This window comes from Diplotaxodon limnothrissa, linkage group LG15 (assembly GCF_057381915.1).
Source record: "Diplotaxodon limnothrissa isolate DT_005_m linkage group LG15, D_limnothrissa_male_GT1.1, whole genome shotgun sequence".
NCBI lineage: Eukaryota > Metazoa > Chordata > Actinopteri > Cichliformes > Cichlidae > Diplotaxodon > Diplotaxodon limnothrissa.
In genome coordinates this window covers 20,294,480-20,312,683 of record NC_140610.1, presented here as the reverse complement: position 1 = coordinate 20,312,683, position 18,204 = coordinate 20,294,480, and the positions used below count along the sequence as shown (strand labels likewise).

The following is an 18,204-nucleotide window of genomic DNA, read 5'->3' as shown; positions in this document are numbered from 1 at the left end:
CCCCGACGCATGTGGCAAGGACTCCAGACCATCACAGACTACAGGACCACCAAACCCTCCCCCGCATCCTCTGATGTCTCCTTCCTCAACGAGCTCAACAACTTTTATGCTCGTTTTGAGCGAGGGAACCCCACAACCACAACCAAAGCAGACATGACGCCAGACCACCAACCTATGACTCTCTCCCCCACCGATGTAGGAGCGGTGCTGAGCAGGATCAATGTCCACAAGGCTGCAGGCCCTGATGGCATCCCCGGGCGTGTTCTCAGAGCGTGTTCTGGGGAGCTTGCAGGAGTGCTCACAGACATATTCAATCTGTCCTTGGCCCACGCTGTGGTACCGGCCTGCTTCAAATCCACCTCCATCGTCCCGATACCCAAAAACTCCAACCCATCTTGCCTCAATGATTACCGCCCAGTAGCACTCACCCCCATCATCACTAAGTGCTTAGAGCAGCTGGTCCTAGCACACTTCAAATCCTGTCTCCCCCCCACCCTGGACCCCCACCAATTCGCATACCGCCGGAACAGGAGCACAGAGGATGCAGTCTCCATCGCAATGCACTCTGTCCTCTCACACCTGGACAACAACAACACCTACGCCAGAATGCTGTTTATAGACTTCAGTTCAGCATTCAATACAATCCACCCCTCACAACTCATCAGGAAACTGACAGACCTGGGTATCAGTTCCCTCATCTGCAAATGGTTACTGGACTTCCTGACCAACCTCCCCCAACATGTCCGGCTGGATAACCGCTGCTCATCTACCATCACAATGAACACCGGTGTACCACAAGGCTGTGTGATGAGCCCTTTCCTCTACTCCCTCTTCACCCACGACTGCAGACCTGCTGATGGTTCCAACACCATCATTAAGTTTGCAGATGACACCACGGTGATTGGCCTCATCAGTGACAACGATGAGGCCGCCTACAGGGAGGAGGTGGATCGTCTGGCTGAGTGGTGCGACAGAAACAACCTGCTGCTTAACACCGAGAAGACCAAGGAGCTCATCGTGGACTACAGGAGGAATGCTGACCCACATCCACCCATCCACATTAAGGGGACGGCTGTGGAGCGTGTGAGCAGCTTCAAGTTCCTGGGAGTCCACATCTCCGAGGATCTCACCTGGACGACCAACTGCTCCAAGCTGGTCAAGAAGGCTCACCAGCGCCTCTTCTTCTTGAGGATTCTGAGGAAGAACCACCTGTCCTCAGACATCCTGGTGAACTTCTATCGCTGCACCATCGAGAGCATCCTGACCAACTGTATAACAGTCTGGTACGGGAACTGCTCTGCCTCGGACTGGAAGGCGTTGCAGAGGGTCGTGAAAACTGCCCAGCGCATCGCCGGAGCACCACTTCCTGCCATAAAAGACATCTACAGGAAGCGGTGTCTGAAAAGGGCTGGGAAAATCATCAAAGACCCCAGTCACCCATCACATGGACTCTTCACCCTCCTGCCCTCTGGGAGGCGCCACAGGAGCCTCCGGACTAAGACCACCAGGTACCGGAACAGCTTCTTCCCCACAGCTGTCAGACTCCTGAACTCTGCCTCCTGACATCTGACCCACGTTAAACTCATGGACTGAACATACACACACCCACAATGGACAACTGTACCCTCAAACACAATAATAACATGGACTGAACCACCACTCACAACCACTAGCACTTTATATAGCCTCTGTAGAACTATCTACACCCTCACTTATCTTAACTGCACTACTGTATAGCTCTGTGTAAATAATCATTCTGTACATTCGATAATTTTTAATCCTACAACTGTTTACAACTTGCATAGTTCCCATTTCTGTATAGCTGTATATCCCAGATTCTGTAAAGTTATTTATTTCATATTCTGTATAGTTTTTCATATTTATATTCATATCCTGTACATAGCTTGTACTCACTACAGCCTGTACATACTTATAGTTATAGAATATTATAACATACCATAATAGACCCATTTCTGTAATATACTCACATATCTATATTATTGCTAATATATATTGTAATATATCTATATCACTAAAGCACTTCTGGATGGATGCAAACTGCATTTCGTTGCCCTGTACCTGTGCATGTGCAATGACAATAAAGTTGAATTCTATTCTATTCTATTCTATTCTATTCTATTCTAACTGTATGAATAAAACATAAGCCCTACTGGTTGGAATGATAACCTGGCCACAGGGGGAGACAGACACTGAGGTCGAGACATGAAAACAACTCTCAATGCACAAAGATTTCCACCCAAAGTCTAGCACCCTGAGGGTTGGAAAATGAGAGCTGAGAATTAGTGAGTGTCAGAGCACAAACGAGGGGAAACCATGAATATTTCAGGATGATTGCCCCATAAGATGAGTTGCTAGAGACAGATGTACCATGGGATGTACAATCAACAGATTGAAGAGGTGGTTGAGGTTTGGTTCTAGATTTGGACTGAAATTACCTGTTGCATGTATTTGTGGACTACTTTGAGTATTTTGAACAGACTGCCTCTCTAGAGAGCAGCTGCACACCCCCCGAAATTTAGGCTTTGGGTTGTCAGGTTGCATATAAACACATCCATCTATATTTCCTCTCTTCTTTTCTCTTGTCTGTGCACAGTCTAAGTAGAGAAGCCCAGCTCATCTTCTACCCAACCCCCTCTTCCAGCTCATCTGAGGGAACACTCAGGGGTTCCCAGGGCAGCTGAAAGACATATCTTTCCAACATGTCCAGGTTATCCCAGGGCCTCCTACTGGTAGGACAACTTATCCAGGAGGCACCTAGAAGGCATGCCAGTCTGATGCCCAACCACCTGGATGACCAAAACCCTCACCTCATCTCTGAAGGAGAAGCCAGCCAGCCTTTAGAGAAGCTTATTTTAACTGGGATCTCAGCCGGGATACTTAAAAATGTACTTTGGACGCAATTTGTCCCTGACCTGGACACAATTTGTCACTCTTTGCATTGACAGGTGTCTTGAAATTGTATGCAGTATAAAATAAATGCAAATGCATAATAAAACAGGAGGGAAACCTAAAATGTAGGAGAAGCAGGTTCATGAGTAGGCAACATGAAAATACTACTGTGAGGCAAAAAAGCCATCACAAAAAAATGGCTTTCTTCAGAGAGACCAACTATGAACATGTGGATGAACATCACATTGGACATTTACAGAATGGAGAAAATGACAGCAGATGTGAACTACAAGAGGGACCTGTTTGTATCACGATGGAAGAAATGGATGGACTATATTAGAAAACGCAGGCCAGTTTTTGCTTATAATTTTGACTTTGTTAACTACTAGAAGACTAGAGGAAATATTAGTTATATTAAGGGAAACAAAAACACACTCCCTATATTTATTTATTTATTTATTTTTCCTTTTTCTTTTTCCTTATGTATTTTTTATTTATGTTGTTTGTTGTTTCCTGTTTTGCTTCTTTTTCTTTTCTTCTTCTTCTTTCATTCTTATTGTATGGATATTTCAGTTGTTTGAATATAGAAAAAAAGAAAAAAATATATGTACTGAAAGATAGCTGAAGTTGATGGCATTGTATAGTGATTCTAAAATGTCAATAAAAAAAAAAAGAAAATACTACTGTGGTCTGCACCAAAGTAAGACTGATATCACCAATAGATGTCAGCTGGCAGAAACATATTTCCCCAAATACCACACATATGAATGGGCAGTTTCATGTCGTCTCTGAGTCAGTGGCAAACAGTCTTTCTTTTTCTGTCTGCTTTTCCACTCACCACTTCAGCATCACTGCAGTTTAACTCTAGCCAGACAGAGCATTTGTAACAAGTCATTTGCCTCTTCAAATTTTAATTTAGATGAAATAAAGATACACCCCCTAGTGAGACAGGATGAGTGTAGAGGAGAGCAAGTGTGCGTGAATGTTTTAAAAATCCTCTAGTACCGCATCTGTCTGTGTGAAATACTCCCTTTACATTGTTCCCACAGAGAGAGTCAGAGGAAAAGAAGAAAGATAAAGCCGTTGGATGCAAACCAGCATGTCTAAAACTTTTAACAGTTCAGCTCAGGACAGGAATAGTAAATTTCTCTCTTACACACACACACACACACACACATACACAAACATGCAGAGACACAAACACACAGACTGTCTCAAAGCTCGCCTTTTGCAGCAGTATCTGATGCTACAGCTCATTAGAGGAACTTCCTCAGATAAAGCTTCCATAACTGATCTTTTATTCAGAAAAACTGTCAGCGGCAGCTCATGCCGGTGTTAACATCAGAGCTATAAGGCAGAGACAAGACGGATCAAAATGCTTAATGAGTAATGACGATGAGTACTTCATGTCAGTGCCCATGTTGCTTTGGATATTAGAAGTATCTCTGAGACCGTGACGTTAGACCTTTTGTGAAAGCTCTGCAATATAAAGTTCATCCAATCCACCATGCAGAATGCATTTTAATGAACAGACTTTGTTTCAGTGAAATACAACACAGTGGGAGGATGTGTGAACATGTTCTAAAAGTGAAGTTTTTTTAAATGAATTATTTATTATATGTGAATCGGAAATGAATGATTACATTTGATGGACAACCTTTATAACACTTTACCAGATTCACAATGACAAATGTATAAACTTACATTTGTATTCCTGTGTTGAAATATATGCGGTAGCCTACGCAGGTGGCTGACGTCATTGTAAGCATTTATAGTTTATGTTTGTCTACAGTGGCTGGTAGGGGAGTTTCTATGCCACTGTGTTGAGTTTGATGTCTACTTCAAACAATAGAGAATGAAACTGAGCTGACCGGGTTGGAGTTTGAGTTTATAAATGTTTAACAACAGTTACTTTTAGTGAAATTGTTGCAACACTGAAAAAAAAGAGAATATGTCAGAACCAATCAAGTAAAGACCGGATTGGGTAGAGTTACGAAAATGAGAAAACGGCATGTTGCTATGCTGGCAGTACTGCCTATTCGGTATGAATTAGGGGCAAGCCAGATACATTTGCGCCTCATTATATATTGCAGTTTCTTTCAAAGAAGCATTACCTTTACAAAAATCAATATCTTCCAGTCAAAGGTGGTGTGGCATGGTTAGCTGTGATGTATAGTTACATTTATGGCAAAGTGCACATCAGGCTATACTGTCACTGTCAATCACGATTAATGGATTGATCCATCCATCAGTGGATCCATCACTGGTCAGCCCCGGCAGAGTTGCCTAATTCCCAAAGGTCTGGAATGGGTCTGATTTACTGATGGAAATACGAACAAAGCGCTCACTACGGCACTGGAGGGACCACAGCGAGCTATAGATCCCAAATTGCCCACAGCGTTCTTCCTCCTGGATCTGAAGTTTGACTGATGGGTGGAATCATCTGTCCATAACCCGGACATAGACTTTGCCATGGAAACCAAGTGCTGAAGTCTGTGACTTAATGTTGGACTTGATGAGCCCAGCTCTGTTGGGGGTGGACATTAAAGATCTTTGCAGACTGGGGCCTGTGGAGGTCATTCCAAATGCAATCTCACTATATATTTGGATACTCGAAGCCTGTCTAGCAACCTTCCCTACCACCAGGGGATTAGCAGCTCTGCTCTTCTCTTCACCTGAGACATATGGCCACAGATCTAATGGTATGATTACAAAAACAAACCAGGGACCTGTCAAAGCTCTTTATTATGTTTGCTGAAAAAAGTGAAAAGATAACTTTGCATTCTTAAAAACCTTCTTTACCTCAAATAGTTTTCAATAATGTGTTTAAAGTCTCTGCAGTCTCAAGAATCATCAAACACTGTGATGAATCTCTCGCGAGGAACGTTCCTAGGAAAGTAAGGCCAAGAGTTCACTCTACTGCAGAGCATCAGTTCATTAGAGTTACCCAACCTCAGAAATCGCCAATTAACAGCACATCAGATTAGAGCCCACATCAATGATTCCCAGAGTTCAAATAGCAAACACATCTCATCATTAAGTTTTGGAAGAAGAATTTGGCCCTCAAACTGCTACAAATAAACCAATACTAGTGAAAGAGACCAACAAGAATCAAAGTGTTTAAGCTAAGAAACACAAGACCAAGATCATTTTTTATAAATATTAATATACATATGAAGCAGAGTGAGAGAATACCGAAAGTGAAAAGAAAGTCTTTATCAAAGCAAAAAATGGTAAATGGTAAATGGCCTGTATTTATATAGCGCTTTACTAGTCCCTAAGGACCCCAAAGCGCTTTACATATCCAGTCATTCACACACACATTCACACACTGGTGATGGCAAGCTACATTGTAGCCACAGCCACCGTGGGGCGCACTGACAGAGGCGAGGCTGTCGGACACTGGCGCCACCGGGCCCTCTGACCACCACCAGTAGGCAGCGGGTGAAGTGTCTTGCCCAAGGACACAACGACCGAGACTGTTGGAGCCGGGGCTCGAACCGGCAACCTTCCGATTACAAGGCGAACTCCCAACTCTTGAGCCACGATCGCCCGAAAGAACTTCCTACATGAATTCAAATGTACTTGATTTTTCTGATTAGATGGAACAAAGTAGCAGGTAAGTGTATTTACCTGCAGAGGTGTTCGAGGTTTCACAGAACACAGATTTTTGAGGGAAAACTACAGAAAACTGGATACTTGTTCCTCTTTGACATACCTACATATAGTAATTAACAAGGCTACCATAGAGATTTAAGGTGAATCTGAGTATGTTCTGTTAGTAAAATATTGCATGTATATTGTAGTTCTGACTCCATCTTACTTTGAGGAAGATCTGTAGCTCCTGGGACTGTGTGTGCTGCAGGATGTCTGGTTGCAAGTGCTTAAATATGGCCACACACATGTAAACCTGGTAGTCAGGACCCATCACCACACAGGTGCAAATATAGTGGCAGATCTCTGTCCAGTCCAGGTAGTTCCAGAAACACTGAGTCAGCCAATGGAGGCACATCTGTAGTGGGAAAAAAAAGAGAAAAAACAAACGTTATTAGGATTTCAAGCTGACAAATCGCGAACCCCACATGTAATTAAAAGTGTTCTGCTCTACAACAACAGCAAACTATGAGTTTGGCAGCTATTGTAACTACATAAAAAAAGAAATATGTTACTCAGACATCTCATCCTTAATATCTTTTCAGCTTTTCTTTAATTAGTTTTGTCGATCAAATATTTAAAAACAAACCAACTTAACACATAACTTTGCACAGTATCTCGTTTCTGAACCGAGCTTGTTCAAGCATTTAATTAAACTGGTATAAATCCACCAGACAATTAAATGTAAATAAGGAGAACATAAATGATAAGCAAACACAGAAAAATATTTACATGTAGTTACAAAACCATGGAAGCACAAATGATAAATATTAAGTCATGTTTATCTGAAATGGCACCCATCTACTACAATTATCTAAAGTTATCTGTTTCATACTATATATGTGCGTTTGTGAGATCTGAATATCATCATTGGGAACTAACTAGTCTTTGTTCGTATTGCAGGTTATTTCTCTCTTTTTGCCTTGCAATGAAACAAAAGGTATGTTAATATAAACACATGGATACAAGATGTAGCTCAATAACTACAAAAAGGCACTTGTGCTAGGCAATTCAGCACATCCATGTCTAATAAACAACAGCTTCTACTACATTTACTATAAAGCTGAAAACCTGTTTAAATTTCTATTTACACACAAAGTGAAAAAAAAAGGTTGATAATCTCTTAAAATACACATTTGCATGGTTGGGTTTATGGACAATGAGTTTACATTTCTTGTGCAAGTGTCTAAATGTATTTCATTTGCTCAGCTTTCTGAGTCTTCCAGGAAACATGTTTACTTTGAGAGTGAAAAAATATTCACAAACTCTCTGCAGACATTAATACTGAGGTTGCATTATGGGACAAAGAGACATGGAGATGCATGCTAATGTTTACTTCTCCAGTTGATGACTGAGTTAAAATTAGTGACCTTAATGCAGTGGTTCATGATGGGATTCCCACCTGATCTCAGTGAAAAGAACACAGAGTTCTACATCATCTTTAGAAAAGAGCGTGTTTACCAACTGATGACATAGGCCGAATGTTAATTTTAAAAAGTTAGATATATTTACAGCAGTGTATTTTTCCAAATCTTAACAGAGTCCCTAAATTCAGTAAATATATACTGAACAACAGCAGCACGGTGGTGCTGTGGTTAGCATTGTTGCTTCACAGCAAGAAGGTTCTGGGTACGAATCCAGCATTTGTCCAGGGCCCATCTGTGCTGATTGAATGTGAGTGCAAATGGTTGTCTGTGTTAGCCCTGTGACAGACTGGCAACCTATCCAGGGTGTACCCCTCCTCTCACCGCTCTGGGATAGGCTCCATTCAACATTATAACTACTAAGATTGAAAAACTGAGGCATTATGGAATAGCGGTTACTCAATTATGCTAATCACTATTTTTGTCAGTTTTGAGGGAAAACAAATCATGCATCTATTTAAAAAGAGGAAAAAAAGGAATTGGGAAATTTAAGTGTAATTCAACTGAAAATTAAAAAAGCTTTTCCCCACCATAGGAGAACTTGGAAAGTAGCCACAGATGTGTTGACATGGGATAAACCCCCAGACACAGAAAATGTAAGAAATTAAACAAATAGCACCTCTGTTCCAGTCAGTACTTGCTCACTGTCTATCATCTGTCTATCATCATTTGAGCTTTTTGGATGAAGCAAAGACACACAACTGTAAAGAAGAGCAGTGCACTGGATTTATATTAAAAATCAAATTGCAGAACCATGTAGGGAAAAAAAAAAGCAAATAATAATTATTATTTTCATTATTACCTAATCACTAATAACGGGCCTGTCTGGTAGTTTTTGCTAATTTTTTAAAATTCAAGTGGGAAAACAGGTAAAACAATTGCTATTTTTCCCAGGATTAGATGTTCGAGCAAATTCACCCATGCAATTAGTGCAATGCTCATGCAATGCAAAAAAAGAAACTGACTTTGCAGGCCTCAGTTAACTTGAAGAATATTAAACTTTATGCCTGCAAATCCTGAGCATGACAATATACCTCTGCAATGATGTAAAGTCAGGATTCCTTCAGGTCTTTGCTAGTAAAGGTGGTTCTGCAAGCTACTGAATCATGGGGTGTAGTTAGTTTTTCACATGACTACAAAGAGTCCACATGACTTTACATATCCTCAACTCATAAACCTTAATCTCAGCTCTGCTGTGCTTGAATACAACTGGGATATTGTTAGCAGCCTTTAGCCTTACTGAACTAGACATCCTCACTGTGTATCCAGTTTCACAAACTGTGCAATAATTAGCCACTATGTTCACAAACAACATAACTCTGCTCAAGTGTATAGAAATGCATAACCTATGCCCCATAAACCAGATTACAATTGTTCCCTCCTCCACTAAACTCTAATCAAAACACTGACACTCTAATTTGTGTGTTGTAATAACAACAGGGAATGATTGGCTCCATGCTGCCCTTACACACTCTTGTGGAAAACAAGTAAACAGACAAATACAGTGTTCTTACTGCGACTGTAAATCTATCCAAGGTTTTCCAAGTGCATCTTATTTCCTTTTAGCCCAAACTCGAGAGCATAAGGTGAATGTAAATCTATTTATTTATTCATTTATTTTAACCTTTCTTCTCCCAAATATCTGAACTGACAACTACAAGTGAGGCCACAGAGTAAGAAACACCCCAACCAAAAGTAAGCATTGCAAATATCTGCTAACAGGGGTCTCCATTCAGTGATGCACAGAAGACCTTGAATAGTGTTGCAATTCTGTTTTACCATCTTTAGGATCAATGTTTTGGTTTGAATGCCCTTAACATCACTGCTCTGAATGAGTTTTCATGAATTTGTTGTTTAATTTTATTGTTACAACGAGATTTTTAAAGTAGCAGGTAAAATGTCAACATTGTATCCGCCTCGCAAACTGGTAGATACCAAAACCGAGAAACAGAGAGATGAGAACAACTACTTCAAATTCTTGAGGGAAACAGGAATGTGATCCAATTAATCCGGCTCTGTGTCTTACATTCACCTAACATTTTATGTCAATGTTGTGTTTATGGCTTCTTTTTTCTGCACTCCATCTACAGTGGAGTGTTTCAGCTAATGTCAGGGTTTCTGGGTCTTTGACCCAGTATTCTTAGTTCATGTTCACTGTTTATCTACTGCCTGTTCCACTTCCTGTTTTATTGTGTTAGCCTTGGTCTGTGTGCATTATGTTCAGTCCTCTTCCCATTATCATTAGTTCATTATGTTCAGCTGTGTACTCACCGGTCTCTCATTATCATCATTATCACCAGTCTGTGTATTTAAGCCCTCTGTTCTACCCATTCAATGTCGGGTCATTAATGATGTATGTCTGTCAATGTCGTCTGTATGTCCAGTCAGTCAGTCCTTTGTTCATTCAGTCAGCCAGCCATTTCCTCCCTCTGTACTGTTTGCTCACTCCTTCGGCAATAAACATCCACCTTCACCTACCGGCCTGTGAGTCCAGCGTTTGGGTCCTCCTTCTCTCATCCACGACACTACCCTTGACAGAATGACCCGACCCCGCGTTGTGGACCCAGCGGACCCTGAACTTTTCGAGCGGCAGGAGGCAGCGCTCCTTCGCTGGACGGAGGGGCTTCGGGGAAAACAGCGGCTCTTCGCGGAGAGAGAGCACGTCTTCGAGGGGACTCGCCTGGCTCTGGGCGGGCCTCGGAGACGCCACGTTCCCCCACCTGCTGCCTCAGCTGCACCGGAGCATTCGCCGCGGAGAGTGGGCGTCACAGCCCAAGCTTCGGCCGCTCGCTCTCCCGCCGCTTCGCTCCTCGCTCGCCCGCCAGCCTTTTCACTCTCCAGCCTTTCCGCCTCGCCACGGCACAGCGGCTACACCTCCCATCTCGGCTCAGCGGAGGCTACCGCGCCAGAGGCTCAGCCGTTTACCCGGCCCGCTTCCTCTTCCCGGGGAAAGCGGCGCACACGCCGCCATAAAACGGACTCTGTTCAGCAACTCCCGGTGGTGAGTTCCAGTGACTGTTTTCCACACCCCTCATCTGATTATCCACTTAAAACACACAACAGACTCTTTTCTGATTCATGGGGAGTTTCCCTCCTCGAGGATGATGTGGACTGGGAAGATTTTTTCTGCTCTGGCTCCCCAAAGACTGTTCAGTCAAAAACTGTAAATAGTGGTGGCAGAAAGACCAGAATACAACCCGATAGACCTGTCAGTGTCACTCACCCAGTCGTTATTTCCACTCCTATCAGTCAGCCTACACCCACTCCAGTGCCAGCTCCCAGGAGGAGGGCAGCTGCGACCCAGTCTACCTCCACACCCGCTCCTGTTTCTCGGGTGGGGGTGACTGGTGTCCAGCCACCTTCTGTGCCTGTCCCAGCGCCCAGGCTGAGGGCAGCCAGAACCCAGCCTGACCTCCCTGGAGGCTTGGAAGAGCTAACCGGTCCACCTGCTACTTCACCACTTCATCCACCTCCTGACCCAGCCTTTCACGCCCTCGCACTATCCCTAGTTAGATTAGCTGAACTGTCCCCTGCCCAGGCACCAGCCTTACGAGCCCAAGCCGTAATTTTATCTCCGTCACTAGCTCAATCTGTAGCTCAGCCAGCAGCCACGCCTGCCTCTGTTCCTCCCTTAGCATCTCCCCTCCAGTCAGTTCCCTCACCTGCTGTTCAGCTTTCCCTCCAGTCAGTTCCCTCACCTCCTGTAGCTCAGTCCCCTCCTGTCCTCCAGTCACCTCCTGTAGTCCAGTCTCCACCTGTCCTCCACTCTTCTGTAGTCCAGTCGCCTCCTGTTTCCCAGTCACCTGTCCACCATCCCGTCCAGTTCCCGGACCTGCAGCCACAGCACCCAGAGCCAGCTGTGAGCCTTCCTGCTTCTCAGCCAGGGGTTTCCGCACCCGCTGGCCCGGCCGCTCCTCAGCCAGGGGTTTCCGCACCCGCTGGCCCGGCCGCTCCTCAGCCAGAGGCCTCCGCGCCTACTGGCCCGGCCGCTCTCCAGCCAGAGGCCTCCGCGCCTACTGGCCCGGCCGCTCTCCAGCCAGAGGCCTCCGCGCCTACTGGCCCTGCCTGTCTCCGGCCAGAGGCCTCCGCGCCTGCATCGCCCGGTCAGGCCTCTGCATCAGCTGCACCCACGCCCGGCCCGGCCTCTGCCTCAGCTGCACCCACGCCCGGCCCGGCCTCTGCCTCAGCTGCACCCACGCCCGGCCCGGCTTCAGCCTCAGAGCCTTCGTCTGCTGCAGCCTCAGAGCCTTCGTCTGCTGCAGCCTCAGCCTGTGCTTCGCCTGGTCCCGCCTCGACTGGTCCTGTGCCCACCGGGCCTCGGCCAGTACGCCTGACACTGGAGAGCCGCCGCCGCTGCCTTCCGCGCGGCCGGCCCCCTGAACTACACCGTCATCGCCTGAGTGGCCGCCGTCGCCTTCCGCACGGCCGGCCTCCGGACCAGCGCTGTCATCGTCGCCGTTGCCGTCCGCACGGTCGGCCCCCTGAACTGTCTCTGTGTGGACTTCGTCCCTCCGTCCTGGGCCCCCTCCGCCCGCCCTGTCCTGGTTTTTCGTTCTTTTGGCCGTCGGGTGCCGGCCTTTGCGGGGGGGGGGGTACTGTCAGGGTTTCTGGGTCTTTGACCCAGTATTCTTAGTTCATGTTCACTGTTTATCTACTGCCTGTTCCACTTCCTGTTTTATTGTGTTAGCCTTGGTCTGTGTGCATTATGTTCAGTCCTCTTCCCATTATCATTAGTTCATTATGTTCAGCTGTGTACTCACCGGTCTCTCATTATCATCATTATCACCAGTCTGTGTATTTAAGCCCTCTGTTCTACCCATTCAATGTCGGGTCATTAATGATGTATGTCTGTCAATGTCGTCTGTATGTCCAGTCAGTCAGTCCTTTGTTCATTCAGTCAGCCAGCCATTTCCTCCCTCTGTACTGTTTGCTCACTCCTTCGGCAATAAACATCCACCTTCACCTACCGGCCTGTGAGTCCAGCGTTTGGGTCCTCCTTCTCTCATCCACGACACTACCCTTGACAGCTAACTTGTCTTCTAAAACCTCTAGCCTTTATGGGAAAACATTGTTAAGTATTTGGGGTCATGTTTCTGTAAGTGTTTGGGGAATAATTCTACCTTTAGCTCAATTTTTGGGTGTCAACTAACTCCAGAGGTGATACCTGGAGGAGCAAGCGCCATTCTGTTCACCAGGGTGTGGATAACTGTGCCTGTTTTCTGCCTTATAGTTATAAAGTTCTGTGAAACTGAGGAGAGCTTCAGATTCATGTCACAACTTTCTGTAGTTTTGCTGCACATGATTTTCACTCTGCAGAATGACCTTAGAAGATGTTTTTTATTTTTCATTTTTAAAATTGAAGACACTTACTAATGCTTTGTTTCATGATACCTGTCACAAACACTCCCGATTCAAACGTTAAAACCTTCTGCAGATGGATTTTGAATGACTTCTGTGTCCACGTTCACACACAGACATTTGAATACACCCTTTACTGTATGATCGTCAGAGGCTTTTAATGCTTCATTTGCCACTGCTGCTTTGTCAGGATTTTAAAGTTCAAACTTTTGAAATAGAGTTTTCCATTTTTCACTGAAGAACAGGAGCCCATTATTGCCTTGAACAGCAAAGAGACCAGCTGAATGTTAACGCATTACTCCACCCCGGAGACGACGGGTTCAGATCTTTGATGCAAATGTGGCGACTTTTATAAGCACGCGTTCATTGTGTGAGCCTTCACTGTCAACTGGAGACACGCGGAAGACGAGATCAAACATGAGAGCGTTCAAGGTGAAAATGCTTTTCGTACCTTGTTGTTTGCGTTAGAGAAAAGAAGCATGGAGGAGAAGAGTTCTAACTTTTCAACTGCTCTGGTATTTAAAAACAAAGGGAAAAGGTTTCAATGTCAAAGCTGTATTGTGGTATTTTAAATTCGACTTAAGTCAAAGCAAAATGAAAAAGGAGGTCAATTACAGGGCAAGAACAAGTATGGTTATGAAAGGTTTTGCAACCTGATTTATTAAATATATACAGCATCCAAAAAACTTAACAGACTGTTGTCTGTCTTGCTGTAGATAGTTGCAGTCTAGCTGAAACTGAACATTTCTGTTCCAAATTCAGTTTCTTTTATTCCTTCCATTAATATTCATGATTATCCTTTGTTGATCTAAGAAAACCAAGGTTATTACTCCAAGATACCAAACTATTCCTTATTTGAAAACTAAAAGACTGCAGCCAAGTAAATATTATCTTCACAGACTTCATTAGCCTGACTTTAACTTTCTGTGACTCCTAATGATGTGAGTCTGTGTTCACATTATCACTTCAGTCGGTTACATAGTGTGTTTGGTTTCAGCAGCAGTTTTTAAGCAAACCTTCTCTACTTTGCTGCTTGAATTTTATGACAGAAATCAGTTGTGTTCGTTGGGTTTGTATGACCTTGACAATTCGCAGTGTGTATCTGATATCATTGTGGATTTTTGATAGTTACATATTTTTTTCCTTCCCAACAGGTTTGCTTGATAGGAAACCACGCAAGTGTGCAGTGCACAGCTCAGACTGTAAAAACTAATACAGTTAAATAGCTGTTAGGGGACAGAATAAAAACCAACAGAGGTGAACACAATAAACACCTAAACTAGTTTTGGAATGCTAAACATGCCACTGCTACAGTACATTTAAATTATATGGACTTCAGGTCTTAGCAGAATGCATAATACTGTTAATAAAGTGAGAGCAAGTCACAGGGAGAGTGTGCAAGATTTTGTTCCTAGTTTAAGAATATTTAATCTTTAACATTTACCCATAATACAGCAGAAAATGAGTAGAGAGCATAATTTAAAATTCATGCTTCACCAACAATGATTGAGCTGTCATATTTAGAATCCAGTGGAAACTGATCTTTTTTTGCCACTGAAACATTACATATGCATTGTGTTTTAAAACAAAAGACTGAAATTATACTAGCAATGGTTTTAGTTTTCCCCTCAAATATATCAGTTAAACCTTTAAGCTGCAAAGTTTGCAAAGTCATTCTGGTTAATGACCAGTCTGGTTTGTGTGTTTCAGAGGCTCTGAAGGCCCTAAAGCAGAATTGGCAGACATAAGCCTGCAGAGTAAGCCAATAGTGAAATCTGTAGATGGCAGATAAATAGTAGATAAATGTCCCTTTCTACCTCTATGAGGAGCAATTCTGCTTGTGATCCTATGGCACTCTACTTTTATATCACTCTAAAAATAATAAGGTGCACAAGGAGATTATCTTTATGGGGAAATTGGACAAATTTTAATCAGGTATTATGTGTGAATTTGCTAAATGTCATAAAACTATGACATTTAGTTTTAATAAAAATTAAAATCAAGAAACTGAAAACATGCTGATTTACAAATGTGCTGGATCAAACTGGGAATTTTGAAATTTGTTAATGTAGCCAGTGTTACAGATAATACCTGTGATGGGGTGAAACCAGACATCTTGAAGGCAGAGTGGACTAGAGGAACTTCAGCTTTCAGCAGCATCTCCACGTAGTGAGCTGTGCACCAGTAGACAGGAGGGATTCCTGATTCAGCCACTTCCTTAGAAAAATGGATCTGTCACAACAAAAACATCTTGATGTCATGACTTTTCTTGGTAATGATTTTGAAATAATGTTAGATCATACTTACACAACTGAGAAATATATATATATAAAAAAAAGCAAAAACAGTATTTGCAAGCTCTAATTTTTGTATTCAATGCTGCTATGCGGAAAAAGTCTTCTTAACAATCAGAAACAGCATGCAGTGTGCACAGCCATGTGCCGGTGTGCGTGTTAACAGTGTGCATTCATGCCCACATTTCCTCCATTTGTCTCTGCCTCTTAATTATTTGTGCCCTTTTAAATTTCCGTGATATCGATGAAATCGACCACTTTGTGAAGGCCAACCGCTGCGTGAGATATTCAGCAGTTGTATCTACATCAAATGCACTGAGAGCAAAAAAACACGTTCGGTCTAATCCCATTGTGCCGTAATTGACTTTGACGACAGACGATGAGATGATAGAGGCTGGTATAATGATAGCAAAGTTAATCTCAGCACCTCAGCTCTCCTCCGCAATTTTGAATGATTGAAACTAGACTTCAGTGTAAACTTCTTCCCCTCAGCTGAACTCTTTCCCTCAATTATATTTACACAAGCTTTTTATTTCATATCCTGTTTTCCTGTTTTTCTTTCCTGCTGTCTCGCAGCCTAAACCTGAAAGTCATGAAAAAGATGATTTATCTCCTTTTGTTCGTGTTTTCATTTTCAAGTTTGTTTTTTCTTTTGTTGTTGGGATTAAATGAGGACAACACAGAGACAGCCTTTCAAGCTGTTTGAAATTTGAAGGAGCAGTGTCTTGTACACAGCTCATCCAGAGTACTAGGACTGAGGGGCAGGGACAGCATGGAGTACTATGTCCAGTAAAGCCACACATGACAATGTTTTAGATGGAAATTCACCACAGGGATCACTGTAGACAAAAATATGATTCTGTAATGTTTGAACTTCACTTCTGTAGGAGGTTTTTTTCCCCAAAGATTTATTTTGGTCCTGTATTATTTTTATGATAAGATAACAGCACAGGCAGGAACGAAGGGACCGAAAGCAGGAAATGGCCTTGGACAGAACTGAACCCAGGCTCAAAGGCAACCTAAAGTAGCCTTTTAGCATACGGGTCACCCAATTAAGCCACAGACAAATGAATGCCCAGATGCAGGGGTTGCTGAGGGAATAAAAGAACAACAAAAAAAGAGTTTGTCATGGTCCTGGGTCGTGTGACCCAGTGTGTTATGCTTAACCTATTTTGATGTTTATTGTTTGCTTAGGTTCTTTAAGGTAGTCCAGCCCTTTTTGTAATTATGTCACCCTTGCATTACGTCTCCCTTGCCCTTCGTGTGTTTATGTCTGTGTGTCTTGTACTGTCAAGTTCATGCTGTCAGTTATGTCACCTCCCCCTGTACTACGTCTCCCCGGTTCATGTCTCATGTTTCCTGTTTTACTTTGAAGGCCTGCATTCACTGTCTGTGTATTCAGCTCACTCCTCCTGTCCTGTCGTTAAGTTCATGTGTGTCAGCTGCGTTCCCATGTGTGGCCACTTCCCCTGATCATCCCTCATGTGTATTTAGTCTCTGTGTTTCTTACAGTCTGTGTCGCGTCGTCTGTGTTATCTCCCCTACCCCTTGTCATAGTTTCCCAGCCTTAACTAGTCCTAGTTTGTACTTTGTTTAGCCATAGTTTTCCCAGTCTATGTTCAGGTTTTCCCTCAGTTGCTTTGCTGCCTTGTTCCTTAAGTTTTCGGCCCTAAATAAAGGCTCGCCTTCTGTTAAGTCCGGTTTTTGTGTCCTCACCTCTGTTTGCTCTTGGGTCCTCCACTCACTCCACACGGTCTGCCCCGGTGGCCCGTGACAGAGTTTGTCTTATCTTACTTAACAGACGTCATTTTCCTCTCAGTTCTTGCCAAAATGTAAATATTTTTAATCATAGTGTAAGTGATTTTCCTCTTTTTTGGAAGTGGGAGGAAAAGACTATAATGCCCGTTTTACATTTACTCCAAAAGCGGCCCCAAAACTTCTTGATACCATGTCAAAGAAGTCTTGAAAAATGTGTGAATTCTTGAAAAATATATACCAAGAAAGTCAAAATGTAAAGTTTGCAGCAGTTTACATAACACAGATCTAAAACATGTTCTATCAATTAAAAAGATCTAGGCTAATAAGTCTGTGTTAGGAATTGTTAGCCACAAACATGTTTCAGCTAATAGGTGTTCCAGTGTCTGTAGCTAAATGACCTAAATGTAAAGCGCACTACAGAATCTACACAGAAATTCAAGCATAGATAGGCTCAGAGATGATAAGAGGAATAAACCTCCCTACATGTAGACATTTATGTCAAAGTGGAGGGCATGTATTGGAAGAATGCAGGAAGCCAGACAGTGATCAGGCAAATTTTCTTGTGTCGGGTTGTTTAAACAAGCTGTCTGAAGCTAACTGGCTGTTCAATTTGACTGCAGTGCTTACAGACAGTCATAATGTAAATTGTAGTTCTGAAGGCATACAGCTGTGGCCTCACCCTTCCCTACCCATACTTATCTGTCCTAAATTTAGCAAACACAACTCAGACCTGTGTTGTTGACTGGTACGAGGCTATGCTTTGTCCACACACACTTTTCTGACCCACTCCAGCAAACCAATCCAAT

At 43.3% G+C, this 18,204-nt stretch overlaps 1 protein-coding gene across 1 annotated transcript in view; it reads right to left on the bottom strand.

Annotated features, from left to right (window-relative positions):
- tbc1d32 (TBC1 domain family, member 32) overlaps positions 1 to 18,204 on the bottom strand; it is a 96,924-nt gene that overhangs the window by 5,699 nt on the left and 73,021 nt on the right. Inside the window, exons 31-32 of the mRNA XM_085372728.1 lie at positions 15,438 to 15,578; positions 6,734 to 6,922 (exon numbers count right to left, since the gene is read on the bottom strand). Coding sequence (XP_085228854.1) covers positions 6,734 to 6,922; positions 15,438 to 15,578 — 330 coding nt within the window. The remainder of the gene's footprint in view (positions 1 to 6,733; positions 6,923 to 15,437; positions 15,579 to 18,204) is intronic.